The 17,277-nt window shown below is 39.9% G+C and overlaps 1 protein-coding gene across 3 annotated transcripts in view; it reads left to right on the plus strand.

The window, feature by feature from the left end:
• The window catches only part of ndufaf6 (NADH:ubiquinone oxidoreductase complex assembly factor 6), a 26,379-nt gene extending 15,500 nt beyond the window's left edge, over window positions 1-10,879 (plus strand). For 2 of the 3 annotated variants that reach the window (XM_046045752.1, XM_046045753.1), the window contains exons 8-9: window positions 3,476-3,532; window positions 9,977-10,879. In XM_046045752.1, the coding sequence (XP_045901708.1) occupies window positions 3,476-3,532; window positions 9,977-10,105 (186 nt within the window). In that variant the 3' untranslated portion in view covers window positions 10,106-10,879. Of the gene's footprint in view, window positions 1-3,475; window positions 3,533-6,485; window positions 6,607-9,976 lie in introns of all 3 variants that reach the window. The other variant, XR_006824547.1, reaches the window with a different exon arrangement.
• Window positions 10,880-17,277: the final 6,398 nt, after the last annotated feature.

Below are 17,277 nucleotides of genomic sequence, written 5' to 3' on the forward strand. Positions count from 1 at the left end.
ATAAGGAAATAGTTTGTTGGACTATTTTCAGCAGTGGATGAATCCACATGTGGCGCTCTAGTGAGTATTTGGGGCAGCAGGACAGTGTATGTAGGAGTGAGTCAGTATACCACAGTGTGTGTTCATGGTGATGAAGGAACAGTGCAACTTAAAAGTAGATGCATTCTCTGTTGGTTTGATTCATCCTGTAAATCAAATCGAACATTTTTACGGTACAACAACAGTATAATTAGAGCTCACAGCATATATTTTTGTCTGACCCCTCCGCAGCAGCTGTTGACTGACTGCTCAGTTCAGAGTCGAGGTAAAGTAATATCCACATCGGCAGCAGTTATGCTTTGCAACACACTTGAACACCTTTTAAGCCACTTAGCCAGAGCCTGAACAGCAGCAACAAGATGCCCTGCCATTTTTAAAAGTCTAATAAACATCAGTGGCTGTTGATGCTTCGGCGTGCGGTGCTTTTCTGATGCAAACATCTGCACCCAAAGTACGGTGGTAAATGAAAATGTCCTGGAAATGTCTTTGGTTTTAGTGCTAACTTACTAATTTAGCTCTAATGACTTTGGAACTAATTGGTTTGGAGATTTCTTAGCTTATTAGCTGCCACTTTTACGCCTCATTGATTTTAGTACTTCAGGAGGCTTTTTTCATTAAGCTGCTGCTCAAACATTCATCATCATTTATGTTGTATTTATTGTGTTTATGGTCTTTTATGACGTCTTCTCCTGTGAGTCAATTTAAAAAGCAACAACAAGAGAAGAGGTCAGTAATTTAAACATCTGATGGCTCCTCTGTTTGAAAACATTTAAATCCATAATGGTGATAATACAGGTGCATCTCAGAAATTTAAATATCCTGAAAAAGTTCATTTATATCTGCAATTAATTAAAAAAGTGAAACTTTCATATGTTCTAGATGCATTACACATGAAGTGAAATATTTCAGCCTTTATTGTGTTTTAATTTGACGATTACGGCTTACAGCTCATGGAATTTAAGTCCATATCTCAAAATTAGAATAAAGAATTCATAATTAAGAAATGACGTCCTGAAAAGGTCAATTTGTGCAGTCGGTATTGGATCGGGACTTCTTTTTGCACAAATTACAGTGCAGTGTGGCATGAAGACAATCAGCCTGTAGTACTGCTGAGGTGTTATGGAAGCCCAGGTTGCTTTGATAGTGGCCTTCAGGGCATCGATATTCATAGTTTTTTTTTTTTTTTTAGTTTTTTTTAGTCAAGTAACATGCGTGGTGACCTGGAGGGCAAAATAACAGGCCAACATTGCGGCTCACACCGCGATTCCCCTGTAGAGACGCCGCAAAAGCAGTTCAGTTTTATTTGGATCACCTCTCAACTTAATAAAAAGAAAGATGGAATACTTCTGATCCATGTTATAGCATCCGCTCCCCCATCTCTGTCGTTAAAAACCGCCAGGTCCCTGGTGCTACTCGACTGCAGTAATGTTTGTGTTTACCTGGTGGGGAATCCCTCACTTAATGGGCCTTTTAAGATAGACTGCAGCAAACGCACTGCTGCGCTGTGAAAACAGTTATTTTCAGTGGCTGGCACCGCGGTGGTTTGTTGCTGCGTCGAGCAAAGCGCAAGCACAGCACAGTGCTCGGCGACCTTGCGGGCACGGCATGGTCAAAGTTCAAAATAATGGAACTTGAGCGCGAGCTGGCTGCCCAACCAAGCACAGTAACACCATGGTCAGCAAACCTGTGGGCAGGTGTTGTATCCTGCTGGAAAAGAAACTCAGCATCTCTGTAAAGCTTGTCAGCAGTTTGAAGCATGAGGTGCCCTAAAATCTCCTGCATTGACTCTGGACTTTAGAAAAAACAGTGGACCAACACCAACAGAGGACATGGCACTGACATCATCACTGACTGTGGAAACTTCACACTGGACCTCAAGCAACTTGGATTCTGAGCCTCTCCACTCGTCCTCCAGACTCTGGGACCTGGATTTTCAAATGAAATGCAAAATTTACTTAACTAAAAAGAGAACTTTGGGCCTGTTTTGTTTCTCCTTAGCCCAGGTAGATTAAAGATAAATTAAAAAAAAGAAAAAAAAAAAGGCCTGAAATTTCACTTTGTGTAAGGAATCTAAAATATGACAGTTTCATTTTTTTGAATTAAAGATATAAATGCACAAAGTTTCTGAGATGCATCTGTTCAGACAGAACAAACTGGAAAATTAAATAAGCCCAAGAAAGAGGTCTGTTGTCCCGTCTGTCTTCACTTTAATCCTTTTTAAAGGTGGAAATTCTTCCAAAAACCTTTCTAAACATATATAGTACATAATAAAGATTAAATGAACAGCAAGTATTGATGTGTTTCTGTTGCCAGGGTAAAGGTGAACAATCTAGGGAAGTGAATTGATAAACGGACGCACCCGACAGTCAAACGCACTCGCAAACAAATGGTGCAACTGTTAATCCGCTCTCAGTGACGGTAACGTCACTTGCAAGTTGGTGATCTTCAAGTACCAACTATAAATGCAATGGTACACGAAGGACCTAAAGACTGAGACTACGTCCACACAAAGCCGGCTTCATCTGAAGAATTAGCACCGTTTGCTCTCCGTTTTGGCCTCCAAACTGAGTTTCCTGTGATGCTCTTCTGTGTGGACAAAGAAAACGATGACTGCTCACACACTGTCGGGAACTGTGTGGCAGTAAAGTTAAGACAGATTTCTGTCTCCGCTAACTTTTTCTGTTGTCACAAATTTGAAATGCCAATATAACCGATCATTTCAATTTTGTCAGAGGATGTCTTGATCCTAAAATAGCAACTAAATTGACGTCTTTGTGCCGCAGAGCAGCAGTTACCATACAGGTTTAGCTTAGCTTGACTATTTCTTGGAACAAATTACATTTGTCTATGAAACCAGACGAACTAGAGCACAGTGTTGTGGATTTTAACATGTTTATATTGATTTTAATATTGATTTTCCATTGAAGTTGGATAATTTGGTGTGATGGTGGTGCCAAAGTAAAGCAGAATATTCAGTCTTTGAGATCCACAGATTCATAGTCCCTAGAGGACCCAGTTTTTGTGTGTTGAGCAAGTGGAAATGTCTGATGGTGGCGCTAGAGGAAAGTAAAGGGGTTTACAAGTTAAATAATCAGGAATATTTCCACTGTGATCTTTCCACACTGGACGTGCATTTACATGCTGCGATCAGATGTTTGACTCACTCTGTTGTCTAACAATAATAACAGAACGATGTGTAAATCATGTTTGTGAGAGAGCAGGAGAGGACCGAACCAGCTAAAAGCAGAGTAACTTGAGTGTCTCACCGCTCAACACATGTGGGCTACGATCAACAGGTGTGGTGTTTGCAGACCGACGCGGGACAAAGAAGAGATTTTACTGTTTTTGCGTGGATGACAGATCTCTAGATAAACAACATGAAACTGTAGGGTCATTTCCAGTCTTTAACATACTCTCTCCCCCACCTTCTTTTCAGGCACGATCATTTGGCCGCAACGTCCCAGCCGCTGCAACTCCCGCCTTCCTCCAGACGGTAAGTCTTAACAGAAAACACAGAGAGCTCTTCAGGCTTGTGTTTCAACCAAACACATTATCCTTATCACTTCTAATTGGTAAATTAACTTAACACTCAAGTAAAAAGGATTTCTCAAACATCCATTTAGGAAAGTCAGGGCTCTAACTCTTATTTATAGATTTTTAGTTGTGGCTGAAAAAGTGTAAAAGTATCTCAGATCCACATCACCAAACTCAAATCAGATGCTCCTTAGCCTGAGGCTGACCTGTGTGTGTGTGTGTGTGTGTGTGTGTGTGTGTGTGTGTGTGTGTGTGTGTGTATAATATACTGAACATAATTATAAACGCAGCACTTTTGTTTTTGCCCCCATTCATCATGAGCTGAACTCAAAGATATAAGACTTTCTCTATGTACACAAAACTATTTCTCTCAAATATTATTCACAAATCTGTGTTAGTGAGCACTTTGCCGAGATAATCCTTCCACTTCCCAGGTGTGGCATATCAAGATGCAGATCAGACAGCATGGGGATTGCACAGGTGTGCCTTAGGCTGGCCACAATAAAAGGCCACTAGAAAATATGCAGTTTCACTGTATTGGGGGGTCCGGAAACCAGTCAGTATCTGGAGTGACCACCATTTGCCTCACGCAGTGCAAAATATTAGAGACCTGTGTGGGACTGTGTTCTTGATCCTGCTCCCGCTGATTTTGTGACCATTACTGCCCGCTCCCACAACATGTGTATCCACTCCCACTCGCACCCGCAAACATTGTGACCTGCAGAGTACAAAAAAAGGAGACAAATGTTTGGGCTATGCTAAACGTTCAGAATAATCAACAGAAATCATTCCATTCATTTTTGTGAGTAACAGCTGAGAAGTTTTCCAAATTTCAGACCTGCTTTGGTATCTTATTGTATAAGCCTGTGTGACGGAAGCCAGCGAGGCTGTGCAGTGAGTAAACTCCCTGACACCTTGCCAAGTGCCTCCTTGTCTGCGTCACCTCCCGCATCCGATGTCGCCGGTTCGACTCAGGCCCGTGCAGTACGTTCTTGGGAGCAGCCGCATACACTCACTTTAATCTTCATTTCAACTCCGTTTGTTGTCTCCATCTTATCAGCGCTACTGCGGGACCTGCAGTATATTTTTTAGCCGCCCACTCCCGCCCGCAGCAGAGTTAAAACTACCCGCTGCCGCTTGATTTGAGATGGGTCCCGCGAGATACCAATCCCAATGCACCGCTCTACAACACATCTCCTTCACATAGAGTTGATCAGGTTGTTGATTGTGGCCTGTGGAATGTTGGTCCACTCCTCTTCAAAGGCTGTGCGAAATTGCAGTCAGGTCGAGACCCCTATGAGGACGACGAGCATGCAGATGAGCTTCCCTGAGACGGTTCCTGACAGTTTGTGCAGGAATTCTTTGGTTATGCAAACCGATTGTTGCAGCAGCTTTCCGGGCGGCTGGCCTCAGATGATCTTGGAGGTGAAGAAGCTGGATGTGGAGGTCCTGGGCTGGTGTGGGTACACGTGGTCTGCGGTTGTGAGGCCGGTTGGATGAACTGCCAAATTCTCTGAAACGCCTTTGGAGACGGCTTATGGTGGAGAAATGAACATTTAATTCACAACAACGGCTATGGTGGACATTCCTGCAGTCAGCATGCCAACTGCACGCTCTCTCAAAACTTGCGACATCTGTGGTGTTGTTCTGTGTGATGAAACTGCGCATTTTGGAGTGGCCTTTTATTGGGGCCAGCCTAAGGCACACCTGTGCAATCCCCATGCTGTCTGATCAGCATCTTGATATGCCACACCTGTGAGGTGGATGGATTATCACGGCAAAGGAGAAGTGCTCACTAACACAGATTTGTGAACAATATTTGAGAGAAATAGGCCTTTTGTGAACATAGAGAGAGTCTTAGATCTTTGAGTTCAGCTCATGATGAATGGGGGCAAAAACAAAAGTGCTGCATTTAGAATTTTGTTCAGCATATTATATGGTCCCTCTTGATGATAAATGGAAACTAAAACATACTGTCCTCGGTGTGGATGAGTCATTGCTTTTCTGTCTTGAGTTGAGAGTCTTGTTAAGGTCACATACAGAGGTCTAACACTGTTTGTAGTCTTGCATATTAACTAAAAATTAAAGCATGTCAGATTTGTTTTTTTGCAGCAGGGGTTTAATGCTACTGACAGTGAAAATACGCAGAATAACACTGATCTGATTATTCTGTGCTGAGATAATGTTCAGGGCATTAATTAAAAGCAATGATGGCATTCTGCTTAAAGGAGAAAACATTTTTATAATCATAGCACGTATATTCGTGTCTACGTCTAGTTTTCCCTACCCCCAGGCTCAGATCATCCTTCTGCCACATAAAATATCTCAGAGAAAACGGCTTTATTTTAGCATAAAGGAATCAGGAAAAGGATCTTTTCCCTGGATTATTAGACAAGAACCACCTTGGGTAACTGGCTTTTAACATGAAAAACACATTTACAGATACGCATAAACTCGCTTATTCACATTTAACAGCTGTTCATTCATTGGCATGCCAATTCTGCAAATACACAAATACACTGCCTCCTACAAACAAAATAATTTGATTGCTGTGCTTGTGCCACCTGCAGGTAATGAATCGTCTCACCTTGCTTTTCCATTCAGTTTTACTGTTCCCCAGGCCTCTGGTCACACACACATAACTGCTAGCCTCGCCTCTTCCTGTCTCTCTCTCCCTGTATGTGTCTTTTCTGATGACTTTTAGATTAATTCTTTATTAAATTTGTTTTTACAGATTGTAGCTAGAGCAACCTTCAACACGAATAATACACATATGACACCGGAGTGGAATCATGAACTTGAATGTGAATTTAGTGCTCTTATAGCACAGGATGCAAAAGTTTTCCCAAGGCATGCTTTTATCCATCAGCCGAACATACACAGAACACTTTTGGATTTGTCCATTTTCACAGCAGCCGGTACGCCGCATGTGGAGGAGGCTTATTAATTTCGTAGCCCATTGAAACGAGGGAAACCAACGCGGTACCGAATGACATCTGTACTGGTGTGTTCAATGTTAACACGTCTTGCAAGGTAACACCAAATAACATCTTCTCTGCGATTCTCTGCAAATAGCTAATATATATGGGTCACTATATATACCTGGGTGGCCAGGCCAGGTAAACTCTATGTGGGAAACACTAAATAAAGTTCAATGGTATCGTTTGACGTGAAGCACATACTGGATGCATCATACAGACAGAAGAAGTAGTCAAGGTGCAGTAGCTGAGATGTGCCAAGTCAGGGAGCGAATGTGACAAAACTGCTTAATACAGAACTGGAATAAAATGTGAACCTGTCCTTTTTAATATTGAAATGGCAACATAATTCAACATGAAGCTGGAAACATGTATTGTACATGAAATTATCATTGATTTCCCTCTCTAAATATCAGCTTACCATTGAGCTAATTTAGGCCCAATGTCTTTGATGCTGTTAAAATAAAACCTCAAGGCTGAATAAATGCTGTTTTTCAGGAAATGCATAATTAAATTTATGTTTTGTATTGCAGTTGATCTACCATTAAGTATTAGGTGAACCTCATCAGTAATACATCAGTTTGTCCCTTGTAATGTCAGAAGATTTTGGATTAAGAACCAGAAAGCCTTCTGAGTGAACTGACTTATGAAATGCTGTTGGAAAGAGTAATACAAAGTAAAGTACTACAGGGTTCCCACGTGTCCTGGAAAACAGTTCATCAATTTTCCAGTCATGGAAAACAACTGCAAACTGTCATGGAAATTCCCGTGTTGTCCTGGAAAATGATTTTAACATTATGTTGAGGCAGTATTACTCCCCATTATGTTATGCTCCAAAGGTAAATATTAGTAACTGCTGACTGATAAGTGTGGTAGTTTTATAGATTAACATTTTCTTCTCACATTGTTTTTAAAAGGTTGAAAAATATTGACTAATGTTTGGTTCAGATGCTGAAGTTGATGTGCCAGCGTGTTTGATAATTTCATAGGTATGTTATAGCCACAGACTGCACATCTTTAAAATCAGAGGAACATGTTAGTGGATGACATGATCCTTATCTGTCATAGATCATCACTGAAAATGTCCTGGAAAAGTCCTGGAAAATGATCTCTCTTCTTTATGTCCTGACATCTTGAATGTGAGAAAATATGTAATGCAACATTTTTTTTAACAGTAAGTCCAAATTCTTAAAACATAAGGCTTATCTTTGTATAAAAACACTAAATATGTATGTATGTTTGTATATCAAATATAGCAAATATAACTATTTGTGTTTTAACTGTTTTAAAATAAATAATATATGATCCAGACTGTCTATCCGCACACACATTCAGAACTTGCAAGATAACACAGATTGCAGTTTACAGTAAATGTTCCTTGTTGATGGGAAGAGCTCTTTAAATGTTCTATCTGCTGTAGCCTGAAGTCCATCAACGTGATGTTGTACTTACGGACTTTCTATAGATTCAACAGAGCTGAGAAACACTGTAGTTCTCCTCTGCACACAGTAAAAAAAACACTTTGCTCTTCTGAGTGTTGAATTATGATTCTCACGCTGCAGTGGACATCTGTGGAGGTTATTTGTGTGTGCGCGCGTTGCTCTTCCAGCTCAGTGTGTACATGTGAGAAAGCCGACACAGCCAGTCGAGCCTTCTCGCTGTGCAGAAAATGTAATTCCGATGAATGCCAGGTTTGAATGAGTGGCGTGTGAAAGCAGTGCCGGTGAAGCCTGAGGGATATAAAACACCCAGACTGGAGCTCTTTTACTGTAACACATGAATCTTTAAACCTTTGCAATCATTGCCATCAGAGGTGGGGACAAAATATCAAAGCTTCGGAGGAAACAATAGACCATTTCATATGTACAGTTATTTATTATCTTGTAGGTAACAGATCATTTTAAAGGGTCAGTTCATCCTAATTTCAAAGTCAAAAATGTGATTCATTTGTCATTTCATGTCATTTAAGTTCAGTGAGATTTTTCTGTTCTCAAAGAAAAAAGGTAATCTGGTTCCAGACCTGCAGTTAGTGTAGTCATTCAAATAGGTCTGATGTTGTGCTCATGGACAGATGTTTCTATTAAAGGTTCAGAGTGTAAGATGCAGTGGCATCTGGCGGAGATGTTGCGAATTGCAACCATCTGTCCAGTCTACCACGACCGCCTAAAGGCTCGTGCAGACTACAGGACTTTCAGCGTCCGCTGATGGCCGTCCTGTTCACACTACACAACTTGCCGTCATGTGACGGGAGTCTTGAAGTGGTTGTGGCGTTCACACTACGTGACTGATTGGTGACAGGGGCTCACACACTACACGAGCTGACAGCGACTGTTTCACCCGACGCTGGTGTCCAAACCACGTTTTGTCGAGAAAACACAGGTGAATATTGATCCGAATATTGATCCTCATCTCTTAATACATCCACGCCACCCTCCTTCCCTAACCCTTGCTAGCTATCTAGCTACATCTGTAAAAAAATAGCAGTTGCCAGAAAAATGGCGAAAAGCACGGATGAGATAGATGCAGCTGAACAGATTTTTGCAAAGGGGGAGGCAGTAGCTCAGTCCATGGGGACCAGAGGGTGTCGGCTGCTCCTAATTAGGATGGGTTAAATTCAGAGAACTAGCAAATTTCCTCTCTGGGTCGATGAAGTATAAGGAGAAACACAAATTTTTATACTTTTTTGCAGACAATATTTACTGTCAAAAGTTTACTGTTAAAATTATAAAACATACAGTAAATCTGTGGTCACCGGAGCAGAGAGCTGTCAATCGGTAGTCCCGTCCTAAAGCATCCGCTGCTTTCTGGTCTGTTTTCCAATGGTCGTTAACATCATACTGTGTTGAAGACTTGAAACTAGCGACTGAGACTATAAACTCATTAGGAAAGTTTTTACTGAGGTAAATCAGCTGAGAAGTAGCCTCATTTCTCAGACATCTATACAATCACACTTCTTTCTGCAGCCAGTGGAGTCGCCCCCTGCAACTACTCGTCACATTGCCACAACTCTTGATTAGCCAACGGTGCGCGCCAAGAGCTGCAAAACAGCTGCAGGATGTTGAGTTTATAATGCAATTGTTTTTAGTTTTTTCAATAGTGTTTTTGCACTGGCCTGATTGGGACAGTGAGTTGCTAGTTCAACTAGTCCCGATAGTACTTTTCACCGGCCCCGGGCCATCGGGCCATCATTACTGTCAAGCCTTGGCTGCTATCAACTACTACGATGTCGACTGAAAATGGAGATGGCGGGACAGATGCATCTCTAGCTACTGATTTCTTAGGACAAAACAAGGAGTCAGCTAACATGAGCACAAAACCAGGCTGAAGTAATAATGTTAAATGAAATGGCAGTTAAGTTTAATTATCTTATTAGAAAAAATTACCTGAAAAACTAAACTCTTCTTCTGTGGTGTTATGAACTGTAGGTGGTGTTGGAGGACTACCTGCAGAGAGTGAGGAGGGCAGATTTTGATGTTTTCAACCCCAGTCTGCAGAACAGAAACCCCCTCCTCCCCTTGCAGCTGTACCTCCGCTCCTGGAAGAAGACCTACTGATGTCCATCCTTCACCCCTCCTCCTGCCTCTGCAGGCTGCAGGACTGAAGCCCAGAGACTTCATCTCTCTGGGGGATTCTGCCTGACTGTACCAGGACTATCTAGAAATCCAGACTTGTTTTGAATCACTGTGCTGCCACTGGAGTCCGCCTACTTAGTAAAAAAAAAACAAAAACACCACCACAAACCACACCAGAGACACCCTCTGTTGTTTCAACGGCTCAAACAATGAAGCTCCCATGCCTGAATGTTTTAAGGACCAGAGCAGTGGTTGGAGTCAGAGTTTTCTGAAGACTCTTGCCAAGTATTAAATATTTTATTTGAGTGTACGAGTCAAATACTTTGAACAGATGTTCTATGCAAGCTTAAAGGATACTCAGTTTATTACAACTTGGTTCCATAAGTAATAATGATAATGTGTTAATTACCCAGATCTGGAACCATGTGGACAGCATGTCTAACAAACTTCTTTGGAATAGAAAATGAAGGTGAAAGTAAAGTTATTACAGAGATATCATCAGTTTACTGACCAACATCCTGCTTCAACACTGCCCTAATGGATGGAATCATGAAGGATTACTTGTCTTGTAAACGGAAGATAAACCTTACATCCGAGAGTACACAAGGAACGTCTTCATCACATTACATGTACACAATTTACACGTCTATTTTTGAGATAACAACTGAGTTTAAGTCAGAATTTGTTTCTAATGTCAATACCATTGTCTTTTCCTGTTATTACCGCTGCCTTCACATTAAAATATATGCAGCTGTGGAAGGAGTATTTAGTAAAGTATCAATAACCACAGTGAATAAATACTCCTGTAAAAGTACTTGCAAGTACTGCACATAAACTTCAGAAGAAGTGCACTAAGCCCCCCGTGACGACACCCATTGGTTTGTGGACAACCGTTTTGGAACCAGAAGAGACTCGGTTAAAGATACTAGAAGACGCCTCTCATCCGAAAGACTTCTTAAGTTCTGCTTTAATTTCTATTTTCCTCTAAATGGGACCATAATTTACTATATGAACCTCATGCGATGTTGAAGAAGACTTGAAACTTGCGACTGAGACCATAAACTCATTAGGAAAGTTTCTATCGGGGTAATAAAAAAAAAAAGAAGAGAAATAGAGTCCTTTTCTCATAGACTCCAATGCAATCGGACTTATTTTTTGCTAAAAGAGTCGCCCTCTGTTGGCCGTAGGAAAGAATGCAGGTTTAAGGCATTTCCGAATTGACTTGATTCACAGTGTTTTCCTTCTCAATGAAGATTAATTTGGTGTTTGGTTCTATTATGGTTTCCTTATTTTATCTGAATCTTCAGTCTTAGAAAATTTGAAAACTTTCAATTATAAACGATTCCCTGTGTTTCACCAAACCCAACATTAGGGGACCTAATTAGGGGATTTTTGTTATTTCTTTGTTGCTTGGATTCTTTACTGTTCCATTTTTTCCATTCCTCTTCTGTTCCATTGAGGCTGCAGAGGAAATAATACTAAGGGCTTTGATATAATTTTGGTACTCGAATTCAGCAGTTTTATGGAGCCACTCTGCACAAAGAGTCACTTGAGGGGGCAGTACCAATCAATGGAAAGAACAGAATCTCAAAAGATAATGAAAAGCAAGATGTTCACGCAGGCAGGCATCATCAAATGAGGAATATTTTATCTTTGAATTCACTTGATATAAAGTCCACCTGTGGAGAGCTGTTTGAAGTTCCCCACTGTACAAATACATCAGTGTAGTCATACTGCTCCCGTCTGTGTGTGTTATTGTGTAAGTATGTGTTTCTCCAGAGATAAATTTTATCTCCTGTAGCTGTTATCGAACCAAACTAAGCCCAGAATGGGAAGGAAGGAACTGTCGCATGTCAGGTTTGTCTCACACTGAGGCTAAAAAAACATCCAGGAAGTTGAGAAATGATTGGAGGACCACAGACTGTAGACTGAGACACTACATTATGTTCTAAATTAACCTGAAGTGAAACACATCATGTCTGCTGTTTAGTGTCTGAAGGGTAAAATAAAAAGTATGAGTAATACACTTTTTTTTTTTGATTGACCTGTAAATTTTCTCTTTTTGTCTGAAAGAAGAAGTTTTGAGAAAAATACTCCAAGTTACCTGAAATTTGTGTTTACAGAACTTTGCAATCACAACCCCTCACATTTATGGTGACCTTTTGGAGGGGCCTAACACCAAGGCTGGGAACCACTCAACTAGCTAAAAAGTTAAAACTAGCTAACTGTATATGAAGCAGTTAAAACTAACTGTATATAAAGTAGTTAAAACTAACTAAGCCGTTAAAACTAGCTAACTGCATGTAAAGCAGTTAAAACTAAATGACAAAGTAGTTCAAACTAGCTAACTGTGAAGCAGTTAAAAGTAGCTAATTGTATATACAGCAGTTAAAACTAACTACATGTATTTAAAGCAGTTTAACTGTAAGCTTTTAAATCTAGCTAACTGTATATAAAGCAGTTAAAACTAGCTAGTTAAAATGTTAAGTACTTTCTATCCAGTCAGCAACCTGGATTTTCCCATGTTTTTGTATTCAAGTGACTATTTGGAACAAAAATTGGTCCAGTATTGAGTGAGCACGCTGTAGTCAGCAGAAGTGAAACAGGGCTGCATACCTTTCTGGGCAATTCTAGGGCCACTGACAGGCTCAGATTCTTATTACAAGTGTCTCACTTGATCGAAAGGATCCCTACTGAGATAGAACATTTTTTAAAGAGAAAGATGCTTTTTATTTAACCAGAAACAATCACCATATCGCTTTCTTCAAAGCCACCAGACTCCCTTGACGAACTGTAATCTTACCTTGCAGAACAGAAAAGTTGTTGGTATACCGCTCAGTTGGTTTGTTGTGTGACTTCAGTGTTTTTATTTGTTTGTGTTATTGTGTGACATTGGTGTTTTAAAGGGTTAAAAACACCAAGTCACACAATTACACCAACTAACCGATCAAGGCAACGGTAGACCAGAGAATTACTCTTTTTGTCGATGGAGTTTTTGTGTCACAAAAACATGGGACAGTTGGGTCCAAGTTGAAAAATACCGTAGTTGCCCTTTAAGTAACATAAGCTTTTGTGACATAATGTGTATTTTTGCAAAGAAAAGGCTGCATGTCCATGCTGGCTTCATGGGAATAAATGTTTTGAGAACAGCAAAAAAGGCAAAGTAATGATAAATGTAATTCTCTACATAAAGACAAGCCTATTAAAAAGGTAGTTGGAGGATAGGAACAGAAGTGTTTTGCTTGAAGCAGAGCTTATTCAGACACAACAAGCCCAAAGCAAAGTAATAAAGATGATAAACTACAAACACATGACCGGTAACTGCAGAGGAAGTAAATCCAACAGGGGTAACAAATGTAAAGGGTCTCATGTCAGATTTAACTTTTCAGGCAGTTGTCGGTAAGGGAAGGGTCCGTCACCCTGCTTTTTACCGTGACAGGACAGGTGCCTCGTTAGGCCTTAATTAAGCCTCATCCCCTCTGCCTTAACTGTCAATGTCAGAACAGAGACCTGCAATTACCAGCTCCGACCCAGGGAGCCTAGCTGTTTACATCAACCGACACACCAGCTTTATGCTGTGGAGAGAACAGAAAGCATTAATTAGGCCATATCTGCCCTGTCATAATTACAGCCAGTGGAGGAGACACTTCCTCAGAGTCACTGAAATTGCTGCTCTAACGTTAAAGCTGCATCATCAAGTTTTCTGCCACTAGGTGGCAGAAGAAGTTCACCACAAGCCGACTGACACATACTATATAAATACTGTACTTAGTATAATTTTGATGTGCTTGTTCTTTACTTGAGTATTTTTATTTTAAGCTACTCTATACTACTACAGAAAAATTTTACTTTTTACTCCACTACATTTATCTGACAGCTTTTTCGTACTCGTTACTTTTCAGATTACAATCTTACACAGAAAACCTAGAATGACTTTCTAAAATACTATATTGTTTAGGATTGAACTACCAATTAGAAATAGGCTATACTAGGCTATACAAATTAAGCTCGTTACTAATGTTACAGTAATAAGTCACTGTCAGGCTACTTTATACTTTTTTACTTATTCTTTATACTTCATTTTAATTCTATGTCCCATCACACAGCAATGTTTTATATGGGTCTGTTTAAATTGGAAAATGTATTTTTTATTTATTTTGACCTGATAGCTCACATTTTGATAATAAAAATTTTAGAGTGTTTGGGATGCTTCAGAGGTTGGACCAAGTCATTGTTTTACATTCACAATTAAGTCTCAAGTCATCAAGTCCCAGTCAAGTACTCCAGTCTAAGTCAAGTCTTAAGTCACGACCAACAAGTCCCAAGTCAAGTCTCATAATGTGCTCTTTATTGAATAAAGCGTACAGAAAATATAAAGTGTTGATGCTCTGCTCTAAGGGTTTTTTTATATCATAAATTATATTTTGGGGAGGGTATGAAGTCAATTTGAGTCAAAAGGCTCAAGTCCAAGTGAAGTCACGAGTCATTGGTGTTAAAGTCAAAGTCGAGTTGCAAGTCTTTTTTTGATTATTGTTGGGTCTAAAGTCATCATATTTGTGAGACCACACCTCTGGGATGCTGAGTCGTCCCCCCCCCCCCCAACATTTACAGTTGTCTCTTTTGTAAAGAAATAAATCTTTGAAACAGCGGGCATCACATGACTGTGGTCATTGCGCCAAATCAACTAACAGACCAACCCTATTCTTGTGGGATTTACCTAAAACCTAACCCCCAACCACAGCGCTATGGGAAATACTACTCAATGGGAATAACAGAATTTGACACAAGAAGTGAAGACTTGAATAAATCACTTTAAATTTGATGCAATATCAATGTTGCCTGCTAGTTTTGTAAAACAAACCATCTTTTTCTGTGTAACATATTGTCATTTCTGCAAGTTCTAACAATGACTATTCTTCTTCCTGTGTAATGTATGACCAACTCACTGTAGTTCTGTTACATGATGTCACAACATGGCATTTTACTGACTTTATTCACAGATATGAAGAATAGTAGAAGGACCAAAAATCAAACTGAAGTTATACCAAACTCCCATTAAAATCCTTGTAACGACATTTATACGATGCTCTGTGCAGCCAGCTGAATTTTAACGTTTGGAGGATTTATTGGCATCTAGCAGTGACGTTGCAGATTGCAACCAACTCCTCACCTCACCCTCCATTTCCAAGTGTGGAGGAGAACCTATACGGTGGCCATGAAACACCCTCTCTTGAGCCAGTGTTTGGTTTGTCTGTTCTGGTCTACTGTAGCAACATGGCGTTGCAACATGGAGGACTCCGTGGAAGACAACCCACTCCCTCTGTCTGATATAAAGGGCTCATTCTAAGTTAATGAATAACATTATGATTCTTATTTTCAGGTGATTGATTGTACACAAAACATACTTCTTTTCTGTTTCTGCCAATATCTCTGCCGATATCACACTACATCTTACACACTGTACCTTTAACTCAACTGGTGATATTATTTCTGCCTTGAGGCAATGTTTGTGGGAGTCATTTTACAATCTGCAGTCCCAGGAGGAAAGCTTCTCTTCAGATTTATTCACAACACTGGTAATATTATGTGGTCTTTGTAATGCTAGCAACCAATTTATTTCTGTCACTTCCAGTGGATTCTGGGACATGCTGAAACAAAAACAGTCCTTAGATGTGTTACAGGCGACACATTGTTTTAGGAAACAGTTTGATTCAAATCTAGATGATTTGACCCATCAGCAATTATAACAGACCTGTCAAACTTGATTTATCTTAAGTGGTGCTGTGTCCGCTGAGGCTAAAAACAAAAAGCAACAAAGAAAGTGACTGTCAGTTGTAATTGGATGATGGACAGTGGGGATAAACTAATAACTCAGACCGGTTTATAAGTTAATTTATACAATCTTGACATGTTCAAATGATGAAACACAAGACAGAAAATAAAAATGCAGTAAGAGATAAAAGATTTGTCACATTACAAGAAGAAAGAACATGTGAACTAGACCCTTTTATCCAGGAACAAAACAACCAAACTGAAATGACCAAAAATAATGTAAACACTTTCAACTGTTTAATTTGAACAGAGTAACCTTTGATTTCTGTTTACAATTTTCATGCATTTAGCGGAGGCTTTTACTTTGGCAGACGTAGCAGAGAAAGCCTCAGTCGCTGCATCACTGACATTACAGGTGATAATATTAGCGAGGTCCAGAGTGAGAGAGAAAGGCAATACGTGGAAAAGATACCAGAAATAGAGTATATGTGATGAAAGTGAAGTGCAAGTGAAGAAATAAGAACCCAGGAGCCACATTGCACTCAGTTATCACAATAACAAGACATTTATTTTTCTTGCGTCACCCTGCAATGGAAAACACGTTCAAGTCTGTGTTTAAACATTGAAAACCTTGGCACACTGCTTTGTAGGAATGTATTGAAATTTAAGACGAATGCAGTTAAAATAGGACAAAGTTGCTTCAAGGCATTCATTTTGCACACACACCTTACAAATAATGTAACTGTAACTGATTAAAGTCAGTCAATTTGCCTTCCCCAAACAGAGATTATACAATCATAGCTTAGCAGCCATACCTATGCAAATCAGCAGCGAAATAAGTATAACAAGTAAAAGTTCTGCATTGGCACCTGTGACTTTTTTTATTATATGATTGTTATTACTCATGCTAGCATGCTAACAGCATGTTAGCATTGTCATTGTAAGCATGCAAGTGTAATAACTTTAGCGTTTAGCTCAAAGCAAAGAAAAGAAGTTGTTTCCACTTCCATATTTTATGGATAATAAACTAAATGCAGGTGGTATTACGTTATAGTTCAGGGTTTCACAAAGTTTTATGAAATATGGGATCCTATTTCTGAATTATATTAACCTCAAAAATCTGTTGTGGATCTCTTTGGGCAAACATGGAGAGCCAAGAGTGACTGATTTGTTTTTTATACTGCCAGTGAAAGCATACATTAGTAAACATTAAAGGCCCACAGGTCACTAATAACTGACACCGGTGCACAGAGAAGCCAGTGTAGCAGAATGACCTGCGCTTTTAATGGAAGCGAGCGTCTGTTTGTGTGAAGAATCTCAAGGTTATTTAGGTTTGTGAGGGATCATTCTTTCTCTTTGTATAATAATAACTTCTCCCATTA

The sequence above is a fragment of the Micropterus dolomieu genome, linkage group LG03 (assembly GCF_021292245.1).
Source record: "Micropterus dolomieu isolate WLL.071019.BEF.003 ecotype Adirondacks linkage group LG03, ASM2129224v1, whole genome shotgun sequence".
NCBI lineage: Eukaryota > Metazoa > Chordata > Actinopteri > Centrarchiformes > Centrarchidae > Micropterus > Micropterus dolomieu.